Here is a 22,999-nt window from a genome sequence, read left to right on the forward strand (position 1 = left end):
GTGGGCAGGACAGTCAACAATGGCGTTACATCTGCTGTTCTGGGCAACGGTCTTTGTGTTTTTTAAAGTAAGCTTGGCTGTTGATTGGCTGTTGATTCAAAAATCGATGAGTATTCTCCCATCTTTGATTTTGTTTCGCTTTTTATAATTATTTTTCATTTATACAGCTCTGTCTTCCTGTGTCTCTCCCTCACTCTCTCCGACCCACCTCTCTCTCTCTCTCTTTCCCTCTCTCGCTCGCTCCAGATACCCAGAGTTGTTGCTTGAGCTCTCTCTGTTTGTTTTCCTGTTTCTGTTTGTCTGCTATCACTACCACCACCTCCTTGTAATCCCCTTGTCTCATTTTCCCATTCTGAGTCTCTCACAGTCTCTTGAGTCAGTTGTGTGTATTGATACAGTACGTGTGTGTTAATCATTGTTCAAACAGGCAAGTGCTGGAGAAATAGGTTTGATCCGAGCAGATTTCCGGGGAAGCAACAGCAGCAGACACAATCAAGATGAGGCCTTCTGTTTGACCTACAACTCTTATTTCAACCCACTGCCAACCACCTACATTGGGCAGGTGGGAACTATAAATGAGCCCTTTTCTTTCCATTTAGCTCATTAGCTGTACACCAGGTTACCAGGAACTTGAGGAAGGGATAAAAAGTTTACTTTGTCTGGGTTTTTATATTTTGATTTATTTTTTTAACATTTTACATTCAAAGTCTCTGTCTTTTTCCTCCACACACAAAGCATAACACATACACATACACACTATCACACACCAGCCTAGAATGGCTAGATACACAATTACACACACACACACACACACACACACACACACACACACACTCAAACACCAGTTACTGACATCCATCATGATTATTGTAATCATCCTCATAACCAACACTTGTCATGATTACGTCTTGAAACAGTAAAAGTCTGTTGTGATAGTGTTGGTGGTGTTGATGGTAGTTGTGGTGATGGTGTCATTGTTATCTTTGTCATCAGCTTGTGATTATGAAATTCTTATTGTAATGATTTACAGAAACTGACCAGTATAGCATTTGCTGTGCTACTGTAGTGTGTGTTTTAATTAAATAAAAAAAAACTTTCTAAGACTAGACAGCATCACAGGGTTATAAACTAAATTTGGTTACAGTTTAAATGTCAGTGTTATTGTCAGCAGGAAGTTTGAATTATGTAAGAATGTATTTTTGTAAAAGAATATTACAGTAACACACACTGACACATACACACACATACACTCACACATAAAGAGATAGATAAATATATGTATGTATATATATATATATATATATATATATTATATATATATATATGTGTGTGTGTGTGTGTGTGTATACTTGTATATATCTATCTCTGTGTGTGTGTGTGTGTGTTTGAGTATGCGTTTGGTTTGAGTTTGAATGTCTGTGTAATTGTCAACAGGACAATTCTTTTTGCCTCCGGCCAAAGAAGAGTGACAGTGCTAGTGACATGTCAAACAATAAGGTGCACATAACCACGACACACACACACACACAAAAACCCCTCCCAAAGATATAATAAAGATTATGATAGTGGCATCATGAGGCCCCTCCTTAACTCTCTCCATACGAACGGCGAAAGAGACGACGTTAACAGCGTTTCTCCCCAATTACCACCATCAAAATATTACAAGCGGAAGGCTCTTACACTGAAGAGGTGAATGTTGACAAAGAATACCACAATTCTGACGACGGAAGCTAAAGGTTGGATCATTGAGACACCCACTGGACATCCGAGGGGTCTGTGTAGAGGAGAAGAGAGGACTGGCTGTACTGAGTGAGTTAAAAAAAAAAGAAAAGAAAGAAGAATTTTGACAATGATAACAATGTTGGCATAGATGATGATGCCGATACTCCTAACCCCTCCCTGCCCCCATTTTGCACAGCCCTCGTTCCCCCTTGCGGACTACAGCCACTACAACGGCTGTTCCAATGTTTATGCCAACATCAGCGGCATGGTTGTAGCCGTCGCCCGGGGCAATTGCACGTTTGTGGAGAAAGCAGCCATCATTCAGGAGGCCGGGGGTGTGGGTGCTCTGGTCGTGGACGACAGGGATGAGACCTCACGGGTCAGTCAGTGTGTGTGTGTTTGTGTGTGTGTGTGTGTGTGTGTGTGTGTTGTTCTGGATGTGTGTGTGTGTGTGTGTGTGTGTGGTTCTGGATGTGTGTGTAGTGTTTGTGTGTGTAGTGTTTGTGTGTGTGGATTTGTGTAGTGTTTGTGTGGTTTTGTATGTTGCGTGTGTGTGTGAATGTGTGTGTGTGTGTGTGTGTGAGCGAGTGTGCGAGCGAGTGTGTGTATAAGGATGGTGTGTGTGGATGTGTGTGTGTGTGTGGATGTGTGTGTGTGTGTGGATGTGTGTTTGTGTACGTTTGTGAGTGAATGTGTGTGTGTATGGATGTGTGTGGTGTGTGTGTATGTTTGTGTGTGTGTGTGTGTGTGTGTGTGTGTTTGTTTGTGGACAGTCTGAAGGAAACGTTACCATAGGTCAGTCCTTGTCAATTTGGATCATGGAGATAAACAGATTCAGTTGTATACACATAATATATGTGTGTGTGTAGTGTGTGTGTGTGTGTGATATATGTGTATGTATGTGTGTGTGAGAGAGAGAGACAGACAGACAGACAGAAAGAGAGAGACAGAGAAGGTATGAGAGTGAAAAGAGTCAGGCGGACTGTTTTCTCTTGTGCAGACACCCCCGGGCGGAAACCGCAGCGAGTACAATGCTGTCAACATCACTGTGGCCATCATCTTCCCTGATGACTTCCACACTTTGGTGGTCAGTTCCTCCGCTTCCTTTCTCCCTCCATCTCTCCCGTCGTCTTGAGACTGACGGCTATTGAAATGTGTCATTTGTACTGTTGGACGGGCGCAATAGCCGAGTGGTTAAAGCATTGGACTTTCAATCTGAGGGTCCCGGGTTTGAATCTCGGTGACGGCGCCTGGTGGGTAAAGGGTGGAGATTTTTTCCAGTCTCCCAGGTCGACATCTGTGCAGACCTGTTAGTGCCTGAACCCCCTTCGTGTGTACGTTAAAGATCTGTAATCCATGTCAGCATTCGGTGGGTTATGGAAACAGGAACATACCCAGCATACACCCCCCCCCCCGAAAAAGGCGGAGTATGGCTGCCTACTTGGCGGGGTAAAAATGGTCATACACGTAAAAGCCCATTTAATTACACATACTTAACCGTGACCCACTAGTGCAGATCACGTAAAAGCCCACTCGTGTACATACGAGTGAACGTAGGAGTTGCTGCCCACGAACGCAAAAGAAGAAGAAGATTTATACTGTTGAAAGGAGGATGTGTAGAGTCTTGTTAGAATGAAATGCTCCTAAGATTTTGTGCAACTCTCAGCCAAGCACAAATATTACATACCACCCCCCCCACCCTCCACCCAGTTTGTCAGCCAATCAATCACAGAGGTTTCCTCCATGTTGTCAGCCCCCCACCCCCCCTCCCCAACACCCCGCACCATCCCCCCCCTCCCCCCCAGCAAAGACGTGTGAGAAAATATGCATAGAATTTTTTTTTCTTTTATTGTGAGAGAAAAAAAAAAGAAGGAAATATAATCTTCATTAGCATGATATGATACTCAATGCTGAGATCTGATGAATATACAGGCTGAGGCCTGTTAGGTGATGATGATTATAGTGATGATGATGATAGTGATAATGATGATAAAGGTGATGATGATATTGATGATGAAGGTGATGATGATGGTGGTGGTAATGATGTTGACGATGATTGTGGTGGTGATGATGTTGGCGCAGTGTTAGTGATGGTGATGAAGGTGGTGACGATGGTGATAATGATGATGATGGTGATGATTGTGGTGATAATCATGATGATGGTGACGATAGTGATGATGATGATGATGGTAATAAGGATGATGGTAGTGGTAATGATGATGATGACTGTTGATGTGTGTGTGTGTGTGTGTATGCATGCGTGTGTGTGTGTGTGTGTGTGTGTGTGTGTGTGCAGGGTGTGGGGACGGAGGTGAGGGTGTGGCTGTACGCCCCCAACCCTCCCCGTTTTGACCCCAACATCATCATCATGTTCGCACTGGCCACGCTGTGTGTGGTGACAGGGGCGTACCTCTCCGCCTCCGCCCACTACAACAAGTCTGTGTTTAGTTCTTCCTTCTCTTCAGTTTAAAAAAAAAAAAAAAAAAAAAAGTTTATTTATTCTATTAAAAATTCTTTCTGTTTTTTTTTGTTTTTTTTTTAATGGTATTTTGATGGTATTGTCCTTTACAGTTTATGAAACAAGACGTTAACACATGTTGATCCATAATTATGTTTATACGTGAATGTGTAAGTATGTACATGCACAAGTACATGCACATGCAGTGTATAATCATTTCAGAGGATCGTCGTTAGTATATGTTAACCATGAAATCTCAGTTGACAAGACTTCAATGACACTGATGCTATCAGTGTAAAAGCCATGCACAGCCCATGCAATGATTATTCAGATATGTATACAAATGTATATATAAATATAGGTATATATATAAATATGTGTGTATGTGTGTGTGTATCTTTTAAAGCATGCCATGTTATATGCATTATTACCTCATTCTGTTAGTTTTTGTTGTTGAAACAGAATCAGAATCAGTTTTAATGTCAGTTAAACCCGAACAAGGTTTATAAGACATGCATGTAAAGTTACATAAAACCATGCACAAAAAAACCAAACAAAATAGAGAAATATTTTACACATCTTTTTTATGATTTCCATGACACATATGGTCACACACACTCACACACGCAGACACACACACACACACACACACATTTCTACATGTATATGTATGTTCAAACACATTCACATAGATACATTTGTTTATGAAGTGACGTGACATTACATTACATGGCATGCCATTACATTACATTACAGTGATCAGAAAATGCACGAACTTAACTTGCAGAGCTAGTATGCAGAGTATGCCGTCTTGGACAACTAGTAGTTATAGTTGATATGGATGCTGTAGACTGCTTGAATTTAGTTCATTCTGTATTTTAAATGTCTGTCCATTAAGGCTGATAGCAAACAAAGAAAATTGGATTAATGAGTGACGTATAAGTGGGCAAGTGCCTGTGAATGGACATGAAAAAGTGTATGAATACATGTGTGTGTGTGTGTGTGTGAGAGAGAGAGAGAGAGAGAGAGAGAGAGTTTTTGATTTTGACCAGAAGTAGTTGAGTTTGGTGACATTTTCAGACTCGTATCAGCAAGGGTGTGTGATTTCCTGAAGAGTTACTGGATTACAAATGTGACAAGTTAATGAATTATCTGACCTAGTAAAGGGTCAGTTGACACAATTTCCTACATCAGGAAAACAGCAGCTGTGTGTGTGTGTGTGTGTGTGTGTGTGTGTGTGTGATGTGTTTCTGTGTATGCTTTTGTGTGTGTCACTGTTAGTACCTCTGTGTGTGTGTGTGTGTGTGTGTGTGCTTGTGTATGTGTGTGTGTATGTGATGGGTGTCTCTGTGTGTGTATTCATGTTTGTGCTTTGTACATGTGCACACATGTGGGTTTTTTTTTGTTTTTTGTTTTTTGTTTTTTTTTACATTTGTTTCTTTACCATTGGTGCTAATTTCTATTGATGGACAGTGACATTGGATTGACATGGTTGGTCGGTTCAGGAAGCGGAGGCGAGCATCTCGTGAGGAGGGCCAAAAGGAGGAGGAGGAGGAGGAAGAGGAGGAGGAGAAGAAAGAGGAGAGCCTGTCCCTGGGAATGGGGATCATCATGAGCGTGCTCCTGGTGGTGTTCTTCTGTGTCAGCCTCACCCTCCTCTACTTCTTCTACGACTACTTGGGTGAGTCAGTGTGTGTGTGTGTGTGTGTGTGTCTGTGTTGTGTCTGTGTTGTTGAGGGGGTGGGGTGCAATTGGAAGGCAGTTGTGGGTGTGGGTGAGGGGTGCGGAATGGAGGGGAGTTGTGTTTTGCAGACCTGCTAGTGCCTCTCCTTTGTGCTAGTGGAGTGATGGCCTTGAGGTAACGCGTCCGCCTAGGAAGCGAGAGAATCTGAGGGCGCTGGTTCGAATCACGGCTCAGCCGCCGATATTTTCTCCCCCCCTCCACTAGACCTTGAGTGGTGGTCTGGACACTAGTCATTCGGATGAGACAATAAACTGAGGTCCCGTGTGCAGCATGCACTTACTGCATGTAAAAGAACCCATGGCAACAAAAGGGTTGTTCCTGGCAAAATTCTGTAGAAAAATCCACTTTGATAGGAAAAACAAGTAAAACTGCACCTAGGAAAAAAAGAAAAAAATGGGTGGTGCTGTAGTATAGCGATGCACTCTCCCTGGGGAGAGCAGCCCGAATTTCACACAGTGAAATCTGTTGTGAGAAATACAGATACAAATACAAATACAAAAATACACATGCAAAAAGGTCAGACACGCACATTACAGATCCTGTGTCCCATGTCAGTGTTAGGTGGGTTACGGAAACAGGAACGTAATCAGCATTACAACCCCCAAATACGGAGAATGAACACCAAAAAACCAACACCACCACCATGCATGCGTGTTGCAGTGTACGTGATCATCGCAATATTCTGCGTGGCGGGCGTCAACGGTCTGTTCCAAGCCTTCCTGCCCCTGTGGCGCCGCCTGGTGCCCTGCCCTGGCCGGGTGCCGGTGAGGAGGGTGCCCTGCATGGCACGGCCCCCCCAGGTCCGCAGCCTCTTCCTGGTCCTGCTGTGTGCTGGCTTCGTCGCCGTCTGGGTCGTCTTCCGCCACCAGAGGTAAGAAGGGGTTTGGTGTCAGCCTTGGCCAAAGGAATGATTCAGCGCTTATAGCTTTTAGAGGCGTTTGATTGGCTAAGAGCGGGCCAGGCAAAGAGGGGCGTCTTTTCACTGTTAGCCGCGCGAAATTTGGCCAAGCAGAGCAAACCGATAGGCCTAGTTTGCATCAGTTTGACATGGTAAGTATATGTATCACCAAACATGGAGTATAATACAAACTCCTCCTTTTGGTGTCATGTACTGTACCATGTCAGACTGATGCAAACTAGGCCAATGGGTTTGCTCTGCTTGGCCAAATTTCGCGCGGTCAACAGTGAAAAGATGACCCGTCTTGCCTGGTCCGCTCTTAGCCAGTCAAACGCCTCTAAAAGCTACAAGCGCTGAATCATTCCTTTGGCCAAGGCTCTCTACGCCATCTTGTCAGGTTTACGCTCTGTCTCGTCTTGCGCTTTTTTTTGGCTATTAAGTGTTTTCATTTGGCCTTATTTTGCTGCGTGCGGCTTGAGTTTATTGTATTCTTACATTCTGTGTACTATATTCGACTCGGCCCCCTCGAATCGTTCGTTTTTCTCTACCTCTAAGTCGATCCTGTCTGTCCTTTCTCTGTTGGGGATCGGATTGTCGCTGGGTGCCTAAGTGCAGTTACCATGCCTCGTACGCCATCCCACGATGGCAGGAATCATGATGCTGGGATCGAGACTCGGCAAGAGACTCTCCCAGGCCCGGAGCTCATGATTTCTCCCGATAGGGACCGCGGCGATGCGTCTTTAGATGCTGATCGTGGGGGCGACACTCATACCATTAAAACGGTCATGAAGGGGACCGGGGGGGAAATAGGAGTGGGGGGGCGTGGGGGTATGGGGGGCGGCGGGCTGTCAATTCTGGGACAGACCAGCCTGGGTGTGGCTGTGTATGGAGGACTCGGAATGACTGGTGTGGGAGTAATGCCCACTGAAATGGTGATGCAGATGACAGGGGGGGTTCCTGTCCCGCTTGCTCCCACAGATCTTCGTTTCGGATCTTCTCCTGCATTAATGATGCATGGTTCATTTAAAAAGAAAAAGATAGATAAAGAGAGTGAGATACGATTAAATAGGATGTGTGTGTGGTTTGTGTGTGTGCTTGCAGTAGATGTGTTCCTTATATTACCAGCGGAAGAATTTATTTACGTAAGTTTCCAGCTGCAGGCCAGTACATGACTTCAGCAAGTGATGTGTTACACATTGTTGAGAATCTATCATACAACCAGAACACCTTGAATATCACCGTATCGCCCCACTCCAGTTTGCCAGGGACCTGTGTGAACTGTGAATTGAATGGGGGGTTGTTTTCTTTTGTTGTTGTTTGATATGAGTGAATGATGCTATGGATACTTATATAGCACCTTTTGCACCTATCCTCGGTCAGAGACCAAGCTCTATGTGCTTTACGAACAGTCATTTTGCGCAGCAGGCTGCCCATCTGGGTAGAGCCAACTGACAGTTGCCATCTGGGCGCTCATCATTCGTTTCCTGTTTCATCAAGTTTCAGTCATGCACACATACACACACACATAGATATATAGCATTTTACACGTGTGTCTGTTTTGTTTAATTACCCCGTCATGAAGGCAGCCATACTCCATTTTGGGAGGTGTGCATACTGGGTACGTTCTTGTTTCCACGATCCTCAACGTGCGTGTTTGGTCTTCTGAGTGCGTAAACTCTTGAAAGGGGGTCCATGCACTAGCAGGTCTGCACCCTTTACCCACCAGATGCCGTTACTGAGATTTCAGACCTGGGACCCCTTAGATTGAGAGTCCATGGCTTAAAGCACTGGGCTGTTGTGGTGAGTGAGTGGTTTGATTTGTTGCAGCTTCGCCTGGATCCTGCAGGACATCATCGGGTTCTGCTTCTGCCTGTACGTCATGCGAGCCTTGCTGATGCCCAGCCTGAGGGTGAGACAGCGCTGTGTCTGTGTGCAGTTTTCCTTGTCTGTGTTGTCTGTGTAGTGCTCTGTGTGTCTGTGTGCAGTTTTCGTTGTCTGTGTAGTGTTCTGTGTGTCTGCAGTTTTCCTCGTCTCTTTAGTGTTCTGTGTGCAGTTGTCTCTGTAGTGTTCTGTGTGCAGTTTTCCTCGTCTGTGTAATCTCTGTTGTGCTCTGTGTCTGAGTGCAGTTTATCTCGTCTGTGTAGTGCTCTGTTTGAAGTTTTCCTTGTCTGTGTAATCTCTGTTGTGCTCTGTGTCTGTGGGCAGTTTTCCTCGTCTGTATTGTCTGTGTAGTGCTCTGTGTGTCTGTGTGCAGTTTACCTTGTCTGTATTGTCTGTGTAGTGTTCTATGTGTCTGTGTGCAGTTTTCCTTGTCTGTATTGTCTGTGTAGTGCTGTGTGTGTCTGTGTGCAGTTTTCCATGTCTGTATTGTCTGTGTAGTGCTCTGTGTGTCTGTGTGCCGTTTTCCTCGTCTCTTTAGTGTTCTGTGTGCAGTTGTCTCTGTAGTGTTCTGTGTGCAGTTTTCCTTGTCTGTGTAATCTCTGTAGTGCTCTGTTTGCAGTTTTCCTCGTCTGTTTAATCTCTGTTGTGCTCTGTGTCTGAGTGCAGTTTATCTCGTCTGTGTAGTGCTCTGTTTGAAGTTTTCCTTGTCTGTGTAATCTCTGTTGTGCTCTGTGTCTGTGGGCAGTTTTCCTCGTCTGTATTGTCTGTGTCGTGTTCTGTGTGCAGTTTTCCATGTCTGTATGGTCTGTGTAGTGTTCTGTGTCTGTGTGCAGTTTACCTTGTCTGTATTGTCTGTGTAGTGTTCTATGTGTCTGTGTGCAGTTTTCATTGTCTGTGTTGTCTCTGTAGTGCTCTGTTTGCAGTTTTCCTCATCTGTGTAATCTCTGTAGTGTTCTGTGTCTGTGTGCAGTTTTCCATGTCTGTATTGTCTGTGTAGTGTTCTGTGTCTGTGTGCAGTTTACCTTGTCTGTATTGTCTGTGTAGTGCTCTATTTGCAGTTTTCCTCATCTGTGTAATCTCTGTAGTGTTCTGTGTCTGTGTGCACTTTACCTTGTCTGTATTGTCTGTGTAGTGTTCTATGTGTCTGTGTGCAGTTTTCCATGTCTGTATTGTCTGTGTAGTTTTCTATGTCTGTGTGCAGTTTTCCTTGTCTCTATTGTCTGTGTCGTGTTCTGTGTCTGTGCAGTTTACCTGGTCTGTATTGTCTGTGTAGTGTTCTGTGTCTGTGTGCAGTTTACCTGGTCTGTATTGTCTGTGTCCGCTGTCGTGTTCTGTGTCTGTGTGCTGTGTAGTGCTCTGTATCTGTGCAGTTTACCTGGTCTGTATTGTCTGTGTCTTGTTCTGTGTCTGTGTGCAGTTTACCTGGTCTGTATTGTCTTGTGTCGTGTTCTGTGTCTGTGTGCTGTGTAGTGCTCTGTGTCTGTGCAGTTTACCTGGTCTGTATTGTCTGTGTAGTGCTCTGTGTCTGTGTGCAGTTTTCCTCATCTGTGTTGTGTGTACAGTGCTTCTTGCCAGCTCTGTGTGGTAGCTTTTATATTGGAGTGGTGGCCTTCAGTTTGATATCTTTCCACTTGAAGTGTGTGTGTGTGTGTGTGTGTGTGTGTGTGTGTGTGTGTGTGTGTGTGTGTGTGTGTGTGTGTGTGTGTGTGTGAGTGAGTGAGTGTGTGTGTGTGTGTGTGTGTGTGTGTGTGTGTAGTGTGTGTGTGTGTCTGTGTGTGTGTGTGTAGTGTGACACACGCATTGGGTCTGTGCTAAGATCAGGCTTCTGCTTCCCCACCCAACCCTCTTAAAAAAAAAAAAAAAAAAAAAGAAAAAAAAAGCAATTGTGGTGTTGTATATATTATTTTATATAGACCAGTCTGCGTGTTATGACACTTTCTTGAAACTGAAACTGAAACTCTGTGTGTGTGTGTGTGTGTGTGTGAGTGTGTGTGTGTGAGAGTGCATGCGGGTTTGTGTGCATGTATGTGTTTGAGTGTGTGTGTGTGTTTGTATTTGTATTTCACCTTTTTTTTTTCTTTCTTTTTTTTTTCAGGCCTGCACTGTGCTCCTTGGTCTCCTGTTCATTTACGACATTTTCTTTGTGTTTATAACACCGCTGTTTACCAAGGTCAGTTCACCTTTTTTATTTATTTATTTTTTTTGGCATGTCTCTGCTCTTCAGTTTTTATGTCTGTCTGCTTGGCTTTGACCGAATCCACCTTCTGCTAAAAAATTTTTTTTTAAATAACAAAATACCAAAAAAAAAAAAGAAAGAAAGAAAAGAAAACTAGTCTGTCCTTACGTTGATCATGGTACAGCATTTGATGCTGAGATTTTGCTGTTCAGTTACCTCTGTGGGGATGATAGGAGCTCTTTCACTTGTAAAATGTATCATGGTACAACATTTGATGCTGAGATTTGGCTGTTCAGTTACCCCTATGCGGATGATAGGAGCTCTTTCACTGGTAAAGTGTATCATGGTACAACATTTGATGCTGAGATTTGGCTGTTCAGTTACCCCTATGGGGATGATAGGAGCTCTTTCACTGGTAAAGTGTATCATGGTACAACATTTGATGCTGAGATTTGGCTGTTCAGTTACCTCTGTGGGGATGATAGGAGCTCTTTCACTTGTAAAATGTATCATGGTACAACATTTGATGCTGAGATTTGGCTGTTCAGTTACCTCTATGGGGATGATAGGAGCTCTTTCACTGGTAAAGTGTATCATGGTACAACATTTGATGCTGAGATTTGGCTGTTCAGTTACCCCTATTGGGATGATAGGAGCTCTTTCACTTGTAAAGTGTATCATGGTACAACATTTGATGCTGACATTTGGCTGTTCAGTTACCTCTATTGGGATGACAGGAGCTCTTTCACTGGTAAAGTGTATCATGGTGCAACATTTGATGCTGAGATTTGGCTGTTCAGTTACCCCTATGGGGATGATAGGAGCTGTTTCACTGGTAAAGTGTATCATGGTACAACATTTGATGCTGAGATTTGGCTGTTCAGTTACCTCTATGGGGATGATAGTAGCTCTTTCACTTGTAAAGTGTATCATGGTACAACATTTGATGCTGAGATTTGGCTGTTCAGTTACCCCTATTGGGATGATAGGAGCTCTTTCACTGGTAAAGTGTATCATGGTACAACATTTGATGCTGAGATTTGGCTGTTCAGTTACCCCTATGGGGATGATAGGAGCTCTTTCACTTGTAAAGTGTATCATGGTACAACATTTGATGCTGAGATTTGGCTGTTCAGTTACCCCTATGGGGATGATAGGAGTTCTTTCACTTGTAAAGTCTATCCCCACCTTCTGGAAATTCAGTGAAAGAAATTTTCTTCTTTTTTTTTCTTATTCTTCTCTCTTGTCACTCTATTTGTTTCTGATTTTTTTGCCCTCTACTTTAATAATACTAATACTATGCAGGCTTATATGGCGCCGTACCCCCATCTCAAATGGAGATTACCGTGCTTTACAATAAGATGCACAAATTTAAGACTAAGTGACATATGCATAAAAAAAAAGAATAAAAATGAAATAAGATATAATAGAATAAAATAAATAAATAGACACAGTCTCACATCACGTTTGCCAAAATACATATTTCAGACTATCTCACATCACGCTGGCTAAAATCTACATACTTCAAACTAAGTGACATGTGCATATATACATGCATGCACACATACTTACATATGTATACGTACATATACACACACACATGAATATATATGTATATATATATATATTCATGTCATAGGTACCAGCAGGCTTTATGTCAAAATAAAGATGAATCTTTCTTCTTTCCAATGAGTGTATTTTTGTTTGTACTGAGCGTGTGGGGACTGTCTGTCTCTGTGTGTGTAGGTGTGGTTGTGTGTGCGTGTGTGTAGGTGTGGTTGTGTGCGTGTGTGTGTGTGTAGGTGTGGTTGTGTGTGTGTGTGTGTGTGTAGGTGTGGTTGTGTGTGTGTGTGTGTGTGTGTAGGTGTGGTTGTGTGTGTGTGTGTGTGTGTAGGCGTGGTTGTGTGTGTGTAGGTGTGGTGTGTGTGTGTGTGTGTGTGTGTAGGTGTGGTTGTGTGTGTGTGTGTGTGTGTAGGTGTGGTTGTGTGTGTGTGTGTAGGTGTGGTTGTGTGTGTGTGTAGGTGTGTGCTTATGTGAGAGGGTGAGTTGGGAGAATTGTGTATGATATGAGCGATGATACACTGTTTTAAAACTGTATTTTTAGGGAGTTTTTTTTATCTTCAGTAATGGTGTTTTTTTAAATTTATATTCCTGTACCTTATTCATGTCACACGTGTTGGCTGTTAAATGCTCTTAGAGCTCTACCTCAGGGTAAGCTGTGTGATAACGCTCATTATTATTATCATTATTGTTATTATTTCATTTTTGTTTTATTGTATTGCATATTTCCTGCCTGTTAAGTCTTCTGGTTTGATTGATTGATGTGGATACTTATATAGCACCTATCCTCGGTCGGAGACCAAGCTCGAAGCGCTTTACAAACACAGGGTCTTTTACACAGCAGGCTGCCTGCCTGGGTAGAGCCGACTGACGGCTGCCATTGGGCGCTCATCATTCATTTCCTGTGTCGTTCCATCATATTTAAGGCACGCACACATACACACTCAGACAAACATGTAACATTCAACATTTTACGTGTGTGACTGTTTTGTTTATTTACCCTGCCATGTAGGCAGCCATACTCCGTTTTCGGGGGTGTGCATGCTGGGTATGTTCTTGTTTCCATAACCCACCAAACGCTGACATGGATTACAGGATCTTTAACGTGCGTATATGATCTTTTGCGTGGGTATACACACGAAGGGGGTTCAGGCACTGGCAGGTCTGCACATACGTAGGGCAGCAACATTTTTTTTTATGTATCTTATTTATAAACACTATTACTGATATTGGTCGACTTCTTTAGAAGGAGATATGGGGGAGGAAAAAAAGAGCAGGTGTGTGTGGTTAGAGTCCATAGTTACGTTTGTGTTTGATCATTGATAAGACAGGGCGCAGTAGCCGAATGGTTAAAACGTTAGACTTTCAATCTGGTGGTCCCGGGTTCGAGTCATGGTGACGGCGCCTGGTGGGTAAAGGGTGGAGATTTTTACGATCTCCCAGGTCAACATATGTGCAGACCTGCTAGTGCCTGCACCCCCTTCGTGTGTATACGCAAGCAGAAAATCAAATATGCACGTTAAAGATCCTGTAATCCATGTCAGCGTTCGGTGGGTTATGGAAACAAGAACATACCCAGCATGCACACCCCCGAAAGCGGAGTATGGCTGCCTACATGGCGGGGTAAAAACGGTCATACACGTAAAAGCCCACTCGCGTATATACGAGTGAAGGTGGGAGTTGCAGCCCACGAACGCCGAAGAAGAAGAAGAAGATCATTGATTATATATATGTGTGTGTGTGTGTGTGTGTGCAGAACGGTGAAAGTGTGATGATCAAGGTGGCCACGGGTGGAGACAGCCAGACAGGGGAACAGGTGAGGAGCTGTGTTGGTTGTTCAGGGTGGAACGCTTTGCAACCCCCGTCCAGTAGCTGATATAATCCCTAACACCTGGTCAGCTTCACTCGCAATCAATACGGATATTTTGCATGTACTGCAGTGGGCACATTCTGTTTTTTTGACTCACTTGTGTAAACAAAGTGAGTCTATGTTTTAACCCGGTGTTCGGTTGTCTGTGTGTGTGTGTGTCTGTGTGTCCGTGGTAAACTTTAACATTGACATTTTCTCTGCAAATACTTTGTCAGTTGACACCAAATTAGGCATAAAAATAGGGCAAATTCAGTTCTTTCCAGTCATCTTGTTTAAAACAATATTGCACCTCTGGGATGGGCACAAAAAAATAAATAATGAAGCCTAATTATACGCAAACTGCATTTACTGTTATATTTATATTTTTTGTATTCTCTAAACTTGGCACTTTGATCTGATATTCTGACCCAACAACAAGAGGAGTCATTATTATCATTTTTTGTTCAAACAGGAACTTCTTTTGCTAAGCGTGGAAGTTTTATTTATTTTGCAAACGTTTTGATGCAGATAGTAAAAAAGGGAAATTACTCTGTAATTATGCTAAGGGACTTAATTTGCTTTAAACTGATCTTTCTCACCTTAAACATTACATTTTGAAATTATACTCAATACATAAAAAGCTTGTGTGTTTTACTCTCAGTCACAAGTGAGTCTTGAAGGCCTTGCCTCTCTTGTTTTTGTTTTTTTTGTTGCTGTTGCTATCCCATCATCAGCACTGTTTTTAGTGGCATTACTCCCACACCGCTTATTCCAACTCCCCCATACACAGCCACACCTCGGTTCTCGTCTGTAACAGTCTCAAGACGTCTGCAGTCCACGGAAAAAGCTGTTGTTGTCAGTTTGCCAGGAGGCCTCACACAGCAGAGGAGACCCTGCACTGCTGCTGAGGCACTTGAGCAGTGTTCAGTAGTGCCTGCTCTGATTTGACGTACTTGGGACACCACTTACTAAGCCTGCTGGTGGCGACAGTAATGGCTTGGTTGTGGAGCCGGACTGAGTGAGCGTCCCCGACCTCCCCCCCCCTCCCCATCCCCCAAGAGTGGAGACCACCACCACGTCCCTCCAACAACAGTCCTCCATGAATCTGCTGACACTGAAGACCTTGACATGAATCACCCCAAGCATGAAAGTGGAGGGAGGGGGGGGGGGGTCAAAACTGAGGTCAAGAATTATCCCAAGCAGGAAAGTGGAGGGGGTGAGGGGGGCGGGAGGATGGGGGGGTGGGGGGGGGGGGGTCAAACTGAGGTCAAGAATCAGCCCAAGCGTGAAAGTAGAGGGGGGGATTGAAACTGAGGTCACCATGAGAGCAGGGTATGAGAGGCCAAATGAGTTAAAATCCTGGTTTTTGTGTCTGGGACTTGGAACGGCATGGACACTGGCTTCCAAGCCAGGTGCTTTTACCACTGGGCCACTGCTCCACATTATGGCGGTGATGTGTAGGTACAAGGCGCTGTGGGAGGATCAGTTCAGGCCTGGGACTTCTGGTCCAGTGTTCACCGGTGACCAGGGTTTGAGGCTCCGTTTTCGGCGGTGTGAACATGTTCTTGGGGAAGGTATTTGACTCGTGATTTTCCTCACTCGACCCAGGTGTGAATGGGTTGCACGATGTGGGTTGTGGAAGGTCGATACATACTTCAGAAGGAGAGGATTGGGTATTGCCTTCCTTTGCTGAGCCCTGCACACAGTGGGTATTGCCTTCCTTTGCTGAGTCTTACACAGAGTGGGTATTTCCTTCCTTTACCGAGCCCTACACACAGTGGGTATTGCCTTCCTTTACCAAGCCCTACACACAGTGGGTATTTCCTTCCTTTGCCGAGCCCTACACACAGTGGGTATTGCCTTCCTTTGCTGAGCCCTACACACAGTGGGTATTGTCTTCCTTTGCTGAGCCCTACACACAGTGGGTATTTCCTTCCTTTACCAAGCCCTGCACACAGTGGGTATTTCCTTCCTTTACCAAGCCCTGCACACAGTGGGTATTGTCTTCCTTTGCCGAGCCCTACACACAGTGGGTATTGCCTTCCTTTGTTGAGCCGTACACACAGTGGGTATTGCCTTCCTTTGCCGAGCCCTGCACACAGTGGGTATTGCCTTCCTTTGTTGAGCCGTACACACAGTGGGTATTTCCTTCCTTTGCCGAGCCCTACACACAGTGGGTATTGCCTTCCTTTGCCGAGCCCTACACACAGTGGGTATTGCCTTCCTTTGTTGAGCCGTACACACAGTGGGTATTGCCTTCCTTTGCCGAGCCCTGCACACAGTGGGTATTGCCTTCCTTTGTTGAGCCGTACACACAGTGGGTATTGCCTTCCTTTGTTGAGCCGTACACACAGTGGGTATTGCCTTCCTTTAACGAGCCCTACACACAGTGGGTATTGCCTTCCTTTACCGAGCCCTACACACAGTGGGTATTGCCTTCCTTTGCCGAGCCCTACACACAGTGGGTACTGCCTTCCTTTGCCGAGCCCTACACACAGTGGGTATTTCCTTCCTTTGCTGAGCCCTACACACAGTGGGTATTTCCTTCCTTTACTGAACCCTACACACAGTGTGTATTGTCTTCCTTTGCTGAGCCCTGCACACAGTGGGTATTGCCTTCCTTTGCTGAGCCCTACACACAGCGGGTATTGCCTTCCTTTGCCGAGCCCTACACACAGTGGGTACTGCCTTCCTTTGTTGAGCCCTACACACAGTGGGTATTGCCTTCCTTTACCGAGCCCTACACACAGTGGGTATTGCCTTCCTTTACCGAGCCCTACACACAGTGGGTATTTCCTTCCTTTGCCGAGCCCTACACACAGTGGGTATTGCCTTCCTTTGCTGAGCCCTACACACAGTGGGTATTGCCTTCCTTTGCCGAGCCCTACACACAGTGGGTATTGCCTTCCTTTGCTGAGCCCTACACACAGTGGGTATTGCCTTCCTTTGCCGAGCCCTACACACAGTGGTTATTTCCTTCCTTTACCAAGCCCTACACACAGTGGGTATTGCCTTCCTTTACCGAGCCCTACACACAGTGGGTATTGCCTTCCTTTACCGAGCCCTACACACAGTGGGTATTGCCTTCCTTTGCCGAGCCCTACACACAGTGGGTATTGCCTGCCTTTGCCGAGCCCTACACACAGTGGGTATTGCCTTCCTTTGCCGAGCCCTACACACAGTGGGTATTGTCTTCCTTTGCCGAGCCCTGCACACAGTGGGTATTGCCTTCCTTTGTTGAGCCCTACACACAGTGGGTATTGCCTTCCTTTGCCGAGCCCTACACACAGTGGGTATTGCCTTCCTTTGCCGAGCCCTGCACACAGTGGGTATTGCCTTCCTTTGTTGAGCCCTACACACAGTGGGTACTGCCTTCCTTTACCAAGCCCTACACACAGTGGGTACTGCCTTCCTTTGTCGAGCCGTACACACAGTGGGTATTGTCTTCCTTTGTTGAGCCGTACACACAGTGGGTATTGTCTTCCTTTGTTGAGCCGTACACACAGTGGGTATTGCCTTCCTTTGTTGAGCCGTACACACAGTGGGTATTGCCTTCCTTTGTTGAGCCGTACACACAGTGGGTATTGCCTTCCTTTGCCGAGCCCTACACACAGTGGGTATTTCTTTCCTTTGCTGAGCCCTACACACAGTGGGTATTGCCTTCCTTTACCGAGCCCTACACACAGTGGGTATTTCTTTCCTTTGCTGAGCCCTACACGCAGTGGGTATTTCCTTCCTTTGCCGAGCCCTACGCACAGTGGGTATTTCCTTCCTTTGCTGAGCCCTGCACACAGTGGGTATTGCCTTCCTTTGTTGAGCCGTACACACAGTGGGTATTGCCTTCCTTTGTTGAGCCCTGCACACAGTGGGTTATGAATTCGCTGCCCTAATGGCCGTGAGACCCTTAATATTTAAAACTTGTTGTGAGGAGAAAGAAAAGAGTGGAGGATGGTGCAGAGATGGCAACTGTAATGATTTTGCCGTATTCTGTGTGAAATTCGGGCTGCTTTCCCCAGGGAGAGCGCGTCGCTATACTGCAGCGCCATCCTTTTTTTTTTGTATTTTTTCCTGCGTGCAGTTTTATTTGTTTTTCCTATCGAAGTGGATTTTTTTTTTACAGAATTTTGCCAGGAACAACCCTTTTGTTGCCGTGGGTTCTTTTACATGCGCTAAGTGCATGCTGCACACAGGACCTCAGTTTATTGTCCCATCCGAATGACTAGCGTCCAGACCACCACTCAGGGTCTAGTGGAGGGGGAGAAAATATCGGCTGAGCCGTGATTCGAACCAGCGCGCTCAGATTCTTTCGCTTCCTAGGCGGACGCGTTACCTCTAGGCCATCACTCTACTTTGATGTCACAGCAACGTCAAGACTTGTTCCGATGAGTTCATTTTTGACTGCATAGCATGGTGACACGCTTTCCTGTCATTACATTACCCAGACGCTCTAGACCTATTGATCATGATGCCAGGGCAGTCGCTATACTAACCTTGGTCTGACGTGATGATGCTTAGCTACACCCTCCCTTCGGGGGTGAAGAACAGAAAGGAGGAGTCTGTGCTGTGTAGACTGCGTGCGGGGCACACTTTTTTTTTTACTCATTCTTACTTGTTGAAGGGGGAAGAGGCCCCTCGATGTATTCCCTGTGATGAGCCTCTCACCGTGAAACACGTGCTCCTTAACTGTTGGGATCTGCATGACGTTAGACACAGACATTACATGGCGGTTTCTTTGAAGACCTTGTTTCGTGATGTCCCTCCGTGGGCGCTGATAGACTTCTTAAAAGAAGTGAACATTTTTAACCAGATTTGAAGGTTTTAAACTATGGAAGTTTTTTTTTAAACTTTGGAGTGGAAAGTTTGAAGTGGTGACTCGTTTTAATTGTTTGTTTTTTAATCCTTGTAGTAGTTATTAACGCGGCGATAGCCTTGAGATGGCCATAGTGGTCGGCGAGGCTCTAAGCACCATAATTTCATTTCATTTCATTTCATGCTCAGCTAATCGAGTGTGTGTTTACATTGAAACAGCATTGAGTGGACCAATCAGCTTGATCGTTTTCCCGAACAAGAGAGAATGTAGCTTCTTCTTCTTCTTCTTCTGCGTTCACTCGTATGCACACGAGTGGGCTTTTACGTGTATGACCGTTTTTACCCCGCCATGTAGGCAGCCATACTCCGTTTTCGGGGGTGTGCATGCTGGGTATGTTCTTGTTTCCATAACCCACCGAACGCTGACATGGATTACAGGATCTTTAATGTGCGTATTTGATCTTCTACTTGCATATACACACGAAGGGGGTTCAGGCACTAGCAGGTCTGCACATATGTTGACCTGGGAGATCGTAAAAAAATCTCCACCCTTTACCCACCAGGCGCCGTCACCGTGATTCGAACCCGGGACCCTCAGATTGACAGTCCAACGCTTTAACCACTCGGCTATTGCGCCCGTCGGGAATGTAGCTAAATCAAGTGTTTGTATGCCTTGTGAATAAAACGTACGTTTGCTGATGTGGCTCAGGGTCTGGTGTGTTGCTACCAAATTCAGAATGTCCCTACCAAGTTTCCAGATTGTTCCTACGAAAAACTTGGACAGGGTGTTGTGGTATCTGTGGTGTTGTGTGCTGTGTGACAGATGCCCACGGTGTTCAAGATGCCGTACCTGGTGACCTGGGCCATGTCGCAGTGCTTCACTGACAAGTACTCTCTGCTGGGTTATGGGGACGTCATCGTTCCTGGTCAGTTTGTGTGTGTGTGTGTGTGTGTGTGTGTTGTGTGTGTGTGTGTGTGTGTGTGTCTGTGTGTGTTTTTGTTGTTGGTGTGAATGAGTGTGTGTGTGTTGTTGATGTTGTTATTGTGTGTATATGTTGTTTGTGTGTGTATGTGGTGTGTATGAAGGAATTGTTTTGCATCTGTCACACATAATGGGTTGTTGTTGTTTGTGTTTGTGAGTGTTTGTTGTAGTGTGTGTGTGCATGTATGTGTGTGTGTTTGTGGTGGTGTGTGTGTGCATGTATGTGTGTGTGTTTGTGGTGGTGTGTGTGTGCATGTATGTGTGTGTATGTGTGTGTGTTTGTGGTGGTGTGTGTGTGCATATATGTGTGTGTATGTGTGTTTGTGGTGGTGTGTGTGCATGTATGTGTGTGTATGTGTGTGTGTTTGTGGTGGTGTGTGTGTGCATGTATGTGTGTGTATGTGTGTGTGTTTGTGGTGGTGTGTGTGTGCATGTATGTGTGTGTATGTGTGTGTGTTTGTGGTGGTGTGTGTGTGCATGTATGTGTGTGTGTTTGTGGTGGTGTGTGTGTGCATGAATGTGTGTGTATGTGTGTGTGTTTGTGGTGGTGTGTGTGTGCATGTATGTGTGTGTATGTGTGTGTGTTTGTGGTGGTGTGTGTGTGCATGTATGTGTGTGTATGTGTGTGTGTTTGTGGTGGTGTGTGTGTGCATGTATGTGGGAGGAGGTGGTGGGGGGGGGGGGGGAGGAGGGGGGGGTGGGGAACTCAGTGCAGCAGTGTTTGTGGCGTGTGGCTGTTTAGTTTGTGTGCTGTCCTGTCGGAGAGAGACCGTGAGCTGCTCTGGTGTGTGGACAGGTCAGTTGTTGTTGTTGGCGTCCGTCTGTCTCGGGGAGACAATGGAACTCTGCGCCTGGTTCAGTCAAGTTGTTGAGTTGCAGCGCCTGCTTGTGGCTGTACAGTTCGATTCTGGATCGGCAGGCTCTGTTGCAGTTGTCGCAGGTGAAAGTCAAGCCTGGCTCAGAGGGTACGGATTCTGCCCTCTGCCGTCTGCGCTCTCTTCCCTGTTCCCAGTGCTGTTCTCTCTTCTCCTCACACCTCTGGACACATGCCTTCATGGTCCTTCTCCAGCTGTTGCGATCTTCAGCCACCGCCTCCCAACACGCTGGGTCCATGTCGCCTGCCCTCATGTCTCGTTTGCAGACGTCCCTGTAGCGTAGGACAGGTCTTCCTGCAGGTCTGGAGCCAGTGGCGAGCTCACCATAAAGGATGTCCTTGGGGATTCGCCTGTCATCCATTCGTCTGACGTGGCCGAGTGCAAACATGCTGGAGATGCCTGCCTGGTCGAGGACTTTCTTGTTTGGTTCACGGTCTTGTCACATGATGCTCAGAATTCGCCTGAGGTTGCGCAGGTGCGATGTTGCGGTCTGCGTTCTTGGCCAGAGGAGAGGGTACGTGTCTCGCTGCCGTAGAGCAGAGCGCTGAGCACACAGGCTTGGTACACCTGCATCTTGGTGTTGATGGTCCCAGACCCCCTTTTGCCAGTGGTAGTTGTAAAACGTGTGGTGGTGATGATGACCATGTCTGTTCTGTTCTGGTCTGTCTGTCTGTCTGTCCCTCTGGCCTGTCTGTGTGTTGTGTGTGTGTGTGTGTGTGTATGTTGGGGGGTGGTGTTGCCGTCAGTATGTGGAGTGATGGCCTAGAGGTAACGCGTCCGCCTAGGAAGCGAGAGAATCAGAGCATGCTGGTTCGAATCACGGCTCAGCCACCGATATTTTCTCCCCCTCCACTAGACCTGGAGTGGTGGACTGGACGCTAGTCATTCGGATGAGGTGATAAACCAAGGTCCTGTGTGCAGCATGCACTTAGCGCACATAAAAGAACCCACGGCAACAAAAGGGTTGGTCCTGGCAAAATTCTGTAAAAAGAATCCACTTCGATAGGAAAAAACAAATAAAACTGCACACAGAAAAAAATACAACCAAAAAAAAAGGGTGGCACTGTAGTGTAGCGACGCGCTCTCCCTGGGGAGAGCAGCCCCGAATTTCACACAGAGAAATCTGTTGTGGTTAAAAGAAATACAAAATACAAAAATACCAAAATGCAAAACGCACACATGGTGGTTGTGTGCAGGGCTGCTGATCACCTACAACTGTGCCTTTGATCTCAGGACCCAGCATGTTTCTCAGGGCCGCTGGAGACTGCTCTACTTCACTGCTACCTCTGTTGGTGAGGGAATGCCTGGGTTTGTATGTGTCGTGTGTGTTTGTGTGTGTGTGTGTGTGTTTGAGAGAGAGAGAGAGAGTGACTGTGTGGGTGTGGGTGTGTGTGTGTGTGTGTTTGAGAGAGAGAGTGAATGTGTGTGTGTGTGTGTGTTTGAGAGAGAGAGTGACTGTGTGTGTGTGTGTGTGTTTGAGAGAGAGAATGACTGTGTGTGTGTGTGTGTTTGAGAGAGAGAGTGACTGTGTGTGTGTGTGTGTGTGTTTGAGAGAGAGAGTGACTGTGTGTGTGTGTGTGTTTGAGAGAGAGAGTGACTGTGTGGGTGGGTGTGTTTGAGAGAGAGAGTGAACATGTGTTTGTGTGTGTGTTTGAGAGAGAGAGTGACTGTGTGGGTGTGTGTGTGTTTGAGAGAGAGAGTGACTGTGTGTGTGTGTGTGTGTGTGTGTTTGAGAGAGAGAGTGACTGTGTGTGTGTTTGAGAGAGAGTGACTGTGTGTGTGTTTGAGAGAGAGAGTGACTGTGTGTGTGTTTGAGAGAGAGTGACTGTGTGTGTGTTTGAGAGAGAGAGTGACTGTGTGGGTGTGGGTGTGTTTGAGAGAGAGAGTGAACATGTGTTTGTGTGTGTGTTTGAGAGAGAGAGTGACTGTGTGGGTGTGTGTGTGTTTGAGAGAGAGAGTGACTGTGTGTGTGTTTGAGAGAGAGAGTGACTGTGTGGGTGTGGGTGTGTTTGAGAGAGAGAGTGACTGTGTGTGTGTTTGAGAGA

The 22,999-nt window shown here is 45.7% G+C and overlaps 1 protein-coding gene across 1 annotated transcript in view; it reads left to right on the plus strand.

Moving 5' to 3' along the window:
* LOC143277869 (signal peptide peptidase-like 2B) overlaps positions 1–22,999 on the plus strand; it is a 26,853-nt gene continuing 3,854 nt past the window's right edge. The window contains exons 1-12 of the mRNA XM_076582809.1: positions 1–67; positions 428–562; positions 1,919–2,101; positions 2,723–2,809; positions 4,019–4,158; positions 5,686–5,861; positions 6,585–6,795; positions 8,650–8,731; positions 10,799–10,873; positions 14,196–14,255; positions 19,921–20,023; positions 22,151–22,246. Coding sequence (XP_076438924.1) covers positions 20–67; positions 428–562; positions 1,919–2,101; positions 2,723–2,809; positions 4,019–4,158; positions 5,686–5,861; positions 6,585–6,795; positions 8,650–8,731; positions 10,799–10,873; positions 14,196–14,255; positions 19,921–20,023; positions 22,151–22,246 — 1,396 coding nt within the window. The 5' untranslated portion in view covers positions 1–19. The remainder of the gene's footprint in view (positions 68–427; positions 563–1,918; positions 2,102–2,722; positions 2,810–4,018; positions 4,159–5,685; positions 5,862–6,584; positions 6,796–8,649; positions 8,732–10,798; positions 10,874–14,195; positions 14,256–19,920; positions 20,024–22,150; positions 22,247–22,999) is intronic.

This window comes from Babylonia areolata, chromosome 35, assembly GCF_041734735.1.
Source record: "Babylonia areolata isolate BAREFJ2019XMU chromosome 35, ASM4173473v1, whole genome shotgun sequence".
Classification (NCBI taxonomy): domain Eukaryota; kingdom Metazoa; phylum Mollusca; class Gastropoda; order Neogastropoda; family Buccinidae; genus Babylonia; species Babylonia areolata.